The sequence below is a fragment of the Brachyistius frenatus genome, unplaced genomic scaffold (genome assembly GCF_029030835.1).
Source record: "Brachyistius frenatus isolate BFR_SWC_R1_liver_20210118 unplaced genomic scaffold, ASM2903083v1 Contig_51, whole genome shotgun sequence".
Taxonomy (NCBI): Eukaryota; Metazoa; Chordata; class Actinopteri; family Embiotocidae; genus Brachyistius; species Brachyistius frenatus.
Genome location: NW_027210650.1, coordinates 2,140,213 through 2,151,379, shown reverse-complemented (window position 1 = coordinate 2,151,379; position 11,167 = coordinate 2,140,213). Strand labels below are relative to the sequence as shown.

Genomic DNA, 11,167 nt, shown 5'->3' with positions numbered 1-11,167 from the left:
CGACATGCTATAGTATGACTTTTTGATCATATTTTAGACGACATGCTATAGTATGACTTTTTGATCATATTTCAGACGACATGACTTGTTGATCATATTTCAGATGACATGCTATAAATATGACTTCCGTTTAAATTATTTCAGGCAACACAACAGTGCAGTTGTCAGCGTTGTCGTCTTACAGTCTAAAGGTCCGTGGTTCGATCCCCGCCTGGGACTTTCTATGTGGAATTTGCATGTTCCTGCATAGGTAATAAGTAAATTAAAATATGTCATCCATAATATGGATGACTATCTTATGCATGTTATCATGCATATAGTCCATGATGTAAAACAAACATCATGTAGTCGTAATTGTGACAAAGTCACACTCCAAGCAAGAACATGCAATCCTCCACAGACAGAGTTCCAAGCCCCTGATCGAACCCAGTACTTCCTGACTGTGAGATGACAACGCTAGCAACTGCAAAGTTGTGCTGCCTCTATTGCATGTTTGTCTGACTTATATTACTTATATGACTTTTAAACATTTTCTTGAAGAAAGCACGGTGGTGCAGTGGTTAATGTTGTTGCCTCCCAGTCAGAAGGTTCCAGGTTCAATTCTTGCCCTCGCCGTGGCTTTTCATCTAGGATGTTAATGTCATCCTTTCCCTGGAGAGTCTCGAACCTGCAACCTTCTGAATGGGAGGCAACAACACCAACCACCGCACCGTAGAACTCTCTTCCTTAACATGTTTAAAAGTCATACAAATCATATAAGTCAGAACAAGAATGCAAGCGAGTCATCAAAAATGTTGAAGTTCTCAGCCAACGTTGTCTTCTCACAATCAGGAGCTTCTGGGTTCGATAGAGGGTCTGGAACTTAGTGTGGAGGATTGCATGTTATTGCTTGAATGTAATGTTTTACATTACGGACAACATGCATAAGTTAGTCATCCATGTTATGGAAACAAACTTTACTTTCTGGTAATTACTTTTGCAGGAATAAGAAATTCATATTGAAGGTCGCAGGCGGGAATTGAACCCAGGAACTTTCAACTGAGAGACAACAACTCTGACAGCTGCACCACCGTGTTAGCTTCCTTAACTTGAACGGAAGTCATACTTGTAGCATGTCATCAGAAATTTGAAGGAAATATCACAATATGATATAATAATATTACTTTTTTTATCATATTTTAGACGACATGCTATAGTATGACTTTTTGATCATATTTTAGACGACATGCTATAGTATGACTTTTTGGTCATATTTTAGACGACATGCTATAGTATGACTTTTTGATCATATTTTAGACGACATGCTATAGTATGACTTTTTGGTCATATTTTAGACGACATGCTATAGTATGACTTTTTGGTCATATTTTAGACGACATGCTATAGTATGACTTTTTGGTCATATTTTAGACGACATGCTATAGTATGACTTTTTGGTCATATTTTAGACGACATGCTATAGTATGACTTTTTGGTCATATTTTAGACGACATGCTATAGTATGACTTTTTGGTCATATTTTAGACGACATGCTATAGTATGACTTTTTGGTCATATTTTAGACGACATGCTATAGTATGACTTTTTGATCATATTTTAGACGACATGCTATAGTATGACTTTTTGATCATATTTTAGACGACATGCTATAGTATGACTTTTTGATCATATTTTAGACGACATGCTATAGTATGACTTTTTGATCATATTTTAGACGACATGCTATAGTATGACTTTTTGATCATATTTTAGACGACATGCTATAGTATGACTTTTTGATCATATTTTAGACGACATGCTATAGTATGACTTTTTGATCATATTTTAGACGACATGCTATAGTATGACTTTTTGGTCATATTTTAGACGACATGCTATAGTATGACTTTTTTATCATATTTTAGACGACATGCTATAGTATGACTTTTTGATCATATTTTAGACGACATGCTATAGTATGACTTTTTGGTCATATTTTAGACGACATGCTATAGTATGACTTTTTGATCATATTTTAGACGACATGCTATAGTATGACTTTTTGATCATATTTTAGACGACATGCTATAGTATGACTTTTTGGTCATATTTTAGACGACATGCTATAGTATGACTTTTTGGTCATATTTTAGACGACATGCTATAGTATGACTTTTTTTCATATTTTAGACGACATGCTATAGTATGACTTTTTGGTCATATTTTAGACGACATGCTATAGTATGACTTTTTGGTCATATTTTATATAGTATGACTTTTTGGACATATTTTAGACATGCTATAGTATGACTTTTTGGTCATATTTTAGACGACATGCTATAGTATGACTTTTTTATCATATTTTAGACGACATGCTATAGTATGACTTTTTTTTATCATATTTTAGACGACATGCTATAGTATGACTTTTTGATCATATTTTAGACGACATGCTATAGTATGACTTTTTGGTCATATTTTAGACGACATGCTATAGTATGACTTTTTTTTATCATATTTTAGACGACATGCTATAGTATGACTTTTTTTTTATCATATTTTAGACGACATGCTATAGTATGACTTTTTTTTATCATATTTTAGACGACATGCTATAGTATGACTTTTTTTTATCATATTTTAGACGACATGCTATAGTATGACTTTTTGGTCATATTTTAGACGACATGCTATAGTATGACTTTTTGGTCATATTTTAGACGACATGCTATAGTATGACTTTTTTTGAGAACACCCTCGGCTGTTATCAGCCAATAGGAAGGCGTATTTACACCGACACAGGAAACTCTATCAAAATAAGAGCCTCGGCGCTTTCGTTCGACTTAAAAATAAAGCGCGTAGAGACGCGCGTGCTTTTATTTTGACACGTGAAGGTATCGACGGCCCGGAAGTGCGCTTTTGCGTGTAGTTTTTTTTTTTTTTTTTATCGTTGGCGGAAAGACACCGAGCAAACATGGCAGGTCCCAGTAGGAAGCAGATGTTGAGGTTTCTAAGCCAGCTCGGCGCGTTTATTTTGACCCGGTTCGGATTCTGGAACTGTTTCAGCATGTTGATGCTGTTTGCTGAACGCGCGGACTCGAAGAGGTACGAGGCGTTTAATGGACGCAGCTAACGAAGCGGTAGCTACCGAGCTGGCTACTTCATTGTGGGGAGTCAAAACTTTTTGGGAGGAAATTACCGTCGTTCATATTCAAAATAGTTATCTAAAAGGTTGGACACGTGTTGTTCCTGCTACACAGAGGAGATAAATCTCTTCTCCGTCAGAAGCTGATGGACTGACCAAACAGGCCATATGGGATTGTTTTAAATTAGGATGGCAAGTTACACTTTGTCTGGTCTGTAATTTTCGAGGTGGACAGCTGGCAGGCTGTAGTTTGTCCCGTGTACCTCACTGGGTGTGTGTCGTTTCTGTCTGCGGTGGGTTGGTGAAGCTCGTGCGACCACACCCCTCTGAATTATCCTTTAATTACACTTTTCTAACAAAGAAATCACACAGAAGATTCACACACACACACACACAAAATATACTATTAATATTATTATTATTACTACTAATACTATTATTTTTTTTCAGATATAAAGCTGAATTTTGTGAGCTTGTATGTGGCAACGCTTAATTATCGTTTTTTTGTTGTTGTTGATATATTTCTAAATGAGTGATCGTAACAAGTTTATAGATTAATCTGGATAAAGAATTAAACACTCGTGCAAAACACGTTCAAGTAGTTAATGCAGAAGAAGTAGTGCATTTCAGTTCCTATATACAGCTTGTATTTAAATAATCAATAAAGTATAGGACAGACAATATTTGTATATATATATATATATAACAATAATAAATAATAACTGAATCAATCATTCTTGCTTCTTTGTCACCTCCAGGAAACCAGACATCCACGTGCCGTACCTGTACGTCGACATGGCGGCCGCGGTCCTCTGCGCCAGCTTCATGTCGTTTGGGGTGAAGAGGAGGTGGTTTGCGATGGCTGCCGCCGTCCAGCTGGCCGTCAGTACTTACGCATCCTACGTCGGACAGCAGGTGCATTACGGGGACTGGCTGAAGGTGAGCGGCACCCTGTGGTTCAACAGTCAGTAAATTGGATCTGGTTTCACCGCTGCTCGTCTTGACGGTGGATTTATTTACGCACCGGAGACTCGTGTCACTCAGATCGTCCCGAAACCTCGTTTCCCCGCAGGTCCGCATGTATTCCCGAGCGCTGGCCGTCATCGGAGGCTTTATGGTTCTGGCCAGCGGCGCCGGGGAAGTGTACCGTCAGAAACCTCGCAGCAGATCGCTGCAGTCGACCGGACAGGTTTTTCTGGGAGTCTATCTCATCTGCATGGTAAAAACTCACTTGTAGATTATTTCTATCCAAAAGCAGCATTTTACAGAGACCTAAACATTACAATGTGAACCGCCAGATTTAGTCTGACGGTTCCTACAGCTGCAGAAGTGAAAGTGATCATTCAAGGATATCAACTAGCACTTCATTTGATTATAAAGTGTTAAAGGCATTGATTGGTTCCAGAATATATTTGTGCTTTGGACAAAACTAAGACATTTTACAAGATGTATCATTTTTCAGTATATCTAGAGATTTTTAAGTATAAAACAGTTAATTTATCTTTACTTTAGTAACTGTACACAAAACACAAAGTCTTAAAAAAAATTCTTAATCAAGAAAAACAATTCCAATACTACTGAAAATAATTGTTAGTTGCAACTAATAAGCAAAAAGTTCAAAAGAAAATGTAAAGGTTTGCATCTTTATAAACTGAATATCTTTAGGTTGTGGACTGTAGGTTAGACACACACAACAACAAAAAAGCATTATACACTCTAGTTCTGTCGATAACATTTAAATCACAGTTTTCCTTTAAAGGTTAACAAGCTCAAATAGAGTACAAACCAAAGTTAGATTCCCGGATATTTTAAATGCCGCAGTACCACTTTCTCGCCACTAGGTGTACTCCCTGCAACACAGCAAAGAGGACAGGCTGGCCTATGTGGACCACATCGTTGGAGGAGAGATCACCGTGATGCTGCTGGAGGTGCTGTTCGGGGTTCTGGCTCTGGCCTTCCTCTCGGGCTGCTACATCCGCCTGGCCGCTCAGATCCTGGCCACCGTCCTCCCTCTGGTGGTCCTGCTCATCGACGGCAACGTGGGCTACTGGCACCACACTCGCAAGGTGGAGTTCTGGAACCAGATGAAGCTGATAGGCCACAACGTGGGCATCTTCGGCGCCGTGCTGATCCTGGCTACCGACGGCTGAAGCCCCCCCGCCCCCCACCCCCCGCGCTCTCCGAGGCAACTTTTACAGACCGAGGTGTCCGCAAGCGACGAGGTCGTTCGGTCACGGCGCGACTTCGCACTCAAAAGCTGCCGTCGCTCAGGATCCGAACGCTCCGAGCGGAGGCGGGCGGACGTGCGCTACGTCGATTGTCCGCGCCGAAAGAGAAAACAAGCTTCCTTTTTTTAATTTTTTTTTTTAATAATTTATTTGTATCCATGTTTACATTTTTGTTTCTGCTATGCTCTGAAACATGACACTGACAATTTGTATTTTACATCTACAGGGAACTTTTTCTCCAAAAAGAAGTCTTAAATGGTTTAAATATTTGACAGATAAAAGGTATTTTACAGTGTATTGATTATGACGTGGGAGGGCCACGCTGGCCATTTGGCAATAAACACGCGTTGCTTTTAACTTGTTAATACCTACGAATGTACGTAAGGTTTTAATTCAATTTGATAAACACAGCTTTTTGAAAGACATTGTTCAAATCTCTGAATTTGTCATCGTCCTGAGTTTCCTCTTCACTGAATAACGCAGTTTAAACGGATTATTTTGCTACGACCTACATAAAGGTCAAACATACGCAACATAAAATGAAGTGTTGGTCGGGATGAAACTGAATGTGAGGGATTTCTTGTGTCCATAACGGAGCAGCATGTTTAAGTAAGCACAATTACCGGGTGGGCTGATTAAATAGGCATAAAGTCTTGACGGTGCATGTGGCTGAGTCAGCGCAAAGAAAATGTTAAAATGACTTTAATTTAAAGTTACCCACCCATGGTAGATTTTAGCTAGTGATGGAAATTTTAATTTTTTAATTTTTTTCATTGCTCATTTTTTGTTTTGCTGTCACGCATTTGGCTGAAGGCAAAAAGTCAAGGGCTTATTTTATTTTCATATTTAGGTGTAATCAATGCCTTTCAATTAAGAAGATAATCATAGACCTGCTACTTAAGATGTATGTAAATTCTTCCTATAATTGGGATTGATTACTGCAAAACTATATCAATAAATGATTTATGCTGTCAACTTTGCTTGTTTTCAGTATTCTAAAGGATATTCTGCACGTTTTATCTTTCTTTTTGCTATTGTTCTCGCCATAAAAATAAAAACATCTACAAAAAGAATGATAAATAAACATAGATTGGTGGAGGATAGATTGCAGTTGACTTCCGGCTATTTTGCAGCAGCATCCGATCCCGGGCCGCAAGTTAGTCCCAGAACCGCTGACTATAAATAGAATTAGTCATTTTTCGTCACTCTGAGACTCTGCATCACTTACGGATTGCTTCTTGTTGTTGTTGTTGTTGTTGCTGCTGCGCTCTGCTTTGATGATGGTCCAAATCACAGCGACCACCACGGTGACGGTGACGACGAACATCGAGGCCGTCTCAACCACACACAGCCCGCCGTCCAGAGAGGCCAGGGAGCCGCCGGCCAGGTGTGTGTGGGGGGCGGGGGGGTCGTGACAGACGACGTCCCGGTAGTCCTCCACGTGCAGGTGTCGAACACGCTGGATCTTGGAGAAGACGCGCTGCAGCTCGCAGTCGCAGGTCCACGGGTTGGAGGACATCTGAAGGTTGGTGCTGGTGGTCTGCAGCTGCAGGAAGGTCTCGAACTTGATGTGCGTCAGCTGGTTTCCCCGGAGGCCGAGCAGAGCCGGGCTCCGCAGAGGAGCCGGAGCCTCGGCTCCGATCGCCGACACGTTGTTGCGGCCGAGCGGCAGCACCTCCAGGCTCTGCTGCCTGCTCGGCACGCCGTCTCGCAGCACGTTCGGCCGGTTTGCCTCCAGGTTGAGGAGGCTCAGACGGGACAGGCTGCTGAAGCCCCCGACGTCCAGCGCCCGGATGCGGTTGTAGCTGAGGTCCAGCTTCCTCAGGTCTTCAGAGTCTGCCAGCGAGGCGGAGTCGAGGCGCTGCAGCCGGTTGTGGTCCAGCCGGAGCTCCCGGAGGGAGGACAGACTCCGAGAGAAGTCACCGGGGAGCCGACGCAGCCGGTTAAAGCTCAGGTCCAGCCTCTCCAGAAACTGCAGCGAGGACAGAGACTGGAAGCAACAAGCAGATTAGAAAGTAGACATTGCTCTGTTTTAAATCAGCTGATCACCGTTTCAAAGACAGCGACGGAACCTGATACGTTCCCTCAAGAATGGAGCGTACTTTGTGTTTTGGTATTATTTACTGCATCATACTTCTATTCTACAACATTTCAGATTACGTATAGTTTTCACTCCACTACATTATTGGCACAGTTGAGCTGAAGCAATTAATTGAGTAGCCAATTGAAAAAAACCCCGAAAAAAAACACATTATCAACAGTTTTTATAGCAATTGATGAATTAATTTCTTCATTTATTATGCAACAATATCAACAATTTGTTCATTTTAGCTCCTCAGTTGTGACAATTTGCTGCTTTTCTAGCATTAAAATGAAAATCTGTGATTGTTGATTGGACAAAGAGAAAAATCTGAAGATGAGGGCTCTGATGCAGGAATTACTGACTATAGGTTTATGTTTGATTGAGAAAAAAAAATGCTATAGATTAATTGATGATAAAAAAAAAAATCATCATTCGATGTAGCCTTGGTTTCCCAGTTTGGTTACTTGGTACAGTAAAATGTAAAAAGATTTTCATACAAAGACCAACGAGATTACAATCTAAATATATATATATATACAGTGGGTACGGAAAGTATTCAGACCCCTTTAAATGTTTCACTCTTTGTTTCATTGCAGCCATTTGCTAAAATCAAAAAAGTTCATTTTATTTCTCATTAATGTACACTCAGCACCCCATCTTGACAGAAAAAAACAGAAATGTAGAAATTTGTGCAAATTTATTAAAAAAGAAAAACTGAAATATCACATGGTCATCAGTATTCAGACCCTTTGCTGTGACACTCATATTTAACTCACATGCTGTCCATTTCTTCTGATCCTCCTTGAGATGGTTCTACTCCTTCATTGGAGTCCAGCTGTGTTTAATTAAACTGATTGGACTTGATTAGGAAAGGCACACACCTATCTATATAAGACCTTACAGCTCACAGTGCATGTCAGAGCAAATGAGAATCATGAGGTCGAAGGAACTGTCCAAGGAGCTCAGAGACAGAGTTGTGGCAAGGCACAGATCTGGCCAAGGTTACAAAACAATTTCTGCAGCACTCAAGGTTCCTAAGAGCACAGTGGCCTCCATAATCCTTAAATGGAAGAAGTTTGGGACGACCAGAACTCTTCCTAGACCTGGCCGTCCAGCCAAACTGAGCAATCGTGGGAGAAGAGCCTTGGTGAGAGAGGTAAAGAAGAACCCAAAGATCACTGTGGCTGAGCTCCAGAGATGCAGTAGGGAGATGGGAGAAAGTTCCACAAAGTCAACTATCACTGCAGCCCTCCACCAGTCGGGGCTTTATGGCAGAGTGGCCCGACGGAAGCCTCTCCTCAGTGCAAGACATATGAAAGCCCGCATAGAGTTTGCCAAAAAACACATGAAGGACTCCCAGACTATGAGAAATAAGATTCTCTGGTCTGATGAGACCAAGATTGAACTTGTTGGCGTTAATTCTAAGCGGTATGTGTGGAGAAAACCAGGCACTGCTCATCACCTGCCCAATACAATCCCAACAGTGAAACATGGTGGTGGCAGCATCATGCTATGGGGGTGTTTTTCAGCTGCAGGGACAGGACGACCGGTTGCAATTGAAGAAAAGATGAATGCGGCCAAGTACAGAGATATCCTGGAAGAAAACCTCTTCCAGAGTGCTCTGGACCTCAGACTGGGCCGAAGGTTCACCTTCCAACAAGACAATGACCCTAAGCACACAGCTAAAATAACAAAGGAGTGGCTTCGGAACAACTCTGTGACCATTCTTGACTGGCCCAGCCAGAGCCCTGACCTAAACCCAATGGAGCATCTCTGGAGAGACCTGAAAATGGCTGTCCACCAACGTTCACCATCCAACCTGACGGAACTGGAGAGGATCTGCAAGGAAGAATGGCAGAGGATCCCCAAATCCAGGTGTGAAAAGCTTGTTGCATCATTCCCAAGAAGACTCATGGCTGTACGAGCTCAAAAGGGTGCTTCTACTCAATACTGAGCAAAGGGTCTGAATACTTATGACCATGTGATATTTCAGTTTTTCTTTTTTAATAAATTTGCACAAATTTCTACATTTCTGTTTTTTTCTGTCAAGATGGGGTGCTGAGTGTACATTAATGAGAAATAAAATGAACTTTTTTGATTTTAGCAAATGGCTGCAATGAAACAAAGAGTGAAAAATTTAAAGGGGTCTGAATACTATTCATTGTCACGTTCACTGTTTATTGTCACGTTCACTGAAGGATCTAAATTGTCCTTTAAACACAGCACATGCACCATTAGACAGCTGTTGTGTTGGTACCTGTGGCTGCAGAGTGCGGATGCTGCTGTTGGACATCAGGAGGATCCTGAGAGACCAGAGCCCCGTGAAGGACCCGGTGCGCACCTCCGTCATCTTGCTGCCGCTCACGTCCAGCAAGCCAGGCGTCGTGCGGGACGACGGCAGGGACCTGGACCAGCCCGCGAGACCTGCAGTCCACCGAGTCCGAGGACTCGTAGCAGAGACAGTTGCCGGGACACAGCCTGAAGCCCACCGCCGTGTTCAGGAGGAGAGGCAGCTGAGTCAGCAGAGGCATCACGCCCAGCGCTGCGCCGCCACCGGGAGACATCTGGTTTGGACCAAAGTGTGTTCACTCCTGCTAAAAGGCATGTTCACCCTCCTCAGACACAACAGCATCTTTTGTAACGACACAATAACTATGTCATTTCAGCAAATTGTCTATGAGCGTACACTGAATATTCCTGATTAGAGAGGGATTACGGGCTTAAATAGATGATCCCATAACATAACCGTATCCGGGGAGAAAACCTGCTCTGTTTTGAGAGTCTTTCCTAAAATAAGGATTTCCATCTGCTACTGTATATAGATATATTAACTGTTGTGTTTTGATAGCAGCTAGTTTATCCTGTTATGTCTGCTTTTCATGGCAAAAAGGTTTTTTCATAATTAAATCTTTGGAAAGGAATGTACTCGTTGCCAATTTATGGGAAAGATGATCCGGTACCAAGTAAGATCATACGTGTAGGTCTTTTGAAAGTTAAATTTGGTGTATTTTGTAAATTCTTTACAAAAACCAACAGTATTCACGGATTCATCAAACACAACGTGGAAAATCCCAGGATTATTATTTTTGCAGCTCCAATGATGATTCAGCAAAAATAAATACTGCTTTGACATAATTCTGATCGTTGATTAATCATTCAAAAATGTCAAAACCTCTGGTACAAGCTTCTCAAAAAGTAAATACCGCTCACAATGCAACTCTTAAGACAATCACGAGTTAGCAGTCAACAATCAACAACCGTCAATCCACACCGGCCTACCTGAAATTTAGCTGCAATTCCACTCATAAATCATTAAAAAAAAAAAAAAAGAACATAAATCACTACTCGAAGTATTTTCCACACAACTTCGGCTTCCACCGGATAATAAAGTGGCCCATTTTAAAGATTTCACACCGCTGATTGACTTGACAAGTGCTCCCGGAGGACGGGAGCAAATCTCATCGAGCAGCATTAAGAGAAACTTCAAACATTTGAATATTGAATTTGAAATGGTCATGGCGTCAGTTGCCTGTAATTACACAGATTACAAGAATGCCAAGTCCAGTAGCGAAAAAGAAACCCGAGCGTTGCCCGTAGCAACCTGATCTGATGGAAAACGCCGGCAACCCGGAGGACAGTTCGGGACAAATGTTTTCCCCTCGAACACGTCTCACGCTTGATAAAATAATTTCAGTGATTCCGATTATCTGGAGGTGAAACCAGGAAAGCGAT

At 41.5% G+C, this 11,167-nt stretch overlaps 2 protein-coding genes across 2 annotated transcripts; one reads left to right on the top strand and one right to left on the bottom strand.

The window, feature by feature from the left end:
• Positions 1 to 2,914: 2,914 nt before the first annotated feature.
• On the top strand, positions 2,915 to 6,327 carry tmem101 (transmembrane protein 101). Its single transcript, XM_069704678.1, has 4 exons — positions 2,915 to 3,084; positions 3,883 to 4,063; positions 4,197 to 4,343; positions 4,966 to 6,327. The coding sequence occupies exons 1-4, from the start codon at positions 2,954 to 2,956 to the stop codon at positions 5,272 to 5,274; spliced, it is 768 nt and encodes a 255-aa protein (XP_069560779.1). The 5' UTR covers positions 2,915 to 2,953; the 3' UTR covers positions 5,275 to 6,327.
• Positions 6,328 to 6,336: 9 nt separating this feature from the next.
• LOC138624449 (decorin) lies at positions 6,337 to 11,141 on the bottom strand. The gene is given in 3 exon segments (XM_069704676.1): positions 6,337 to 7,342; positions 9,693 to 9,809; positions 9,811 to 11,141. Coding segments are annotated over 3 exon segments (1,104 nt in total). The 5' UTR covers positions 10,000 to 11,141; the 3' UTR covers positions 6,337 to 6,544.
• Between the last annotated feature and the right edge of the window lie 26 nt (positions 11,142 to 11,167).

Excerpts from the sequence above, each read along its gene's own strand:
- tmem101 (XM_069704678.1), top strand. The coding sequence starts at position 2,954 with ATGGCAGGTCCCAGTAGGAAGCAGATGTTGAGGTTTCTAAGCCAGCTC. Across the intron at positions 3,085-3,882 it reads GAACGCGCGGACTCGAAGAG|GAAACCAGACATCCACGTGC; the intron begins GTACGAGGCGTT and ends TGTCACCTCCAG. Across the intron at positions 4,064-4,196 it reads ATTACGGGGACTGGCTGAAG|GTCCGCATGTATTCCCGAGC; the intron begins GTGAGCGGCACC and ends GTTTCCCCGCAG.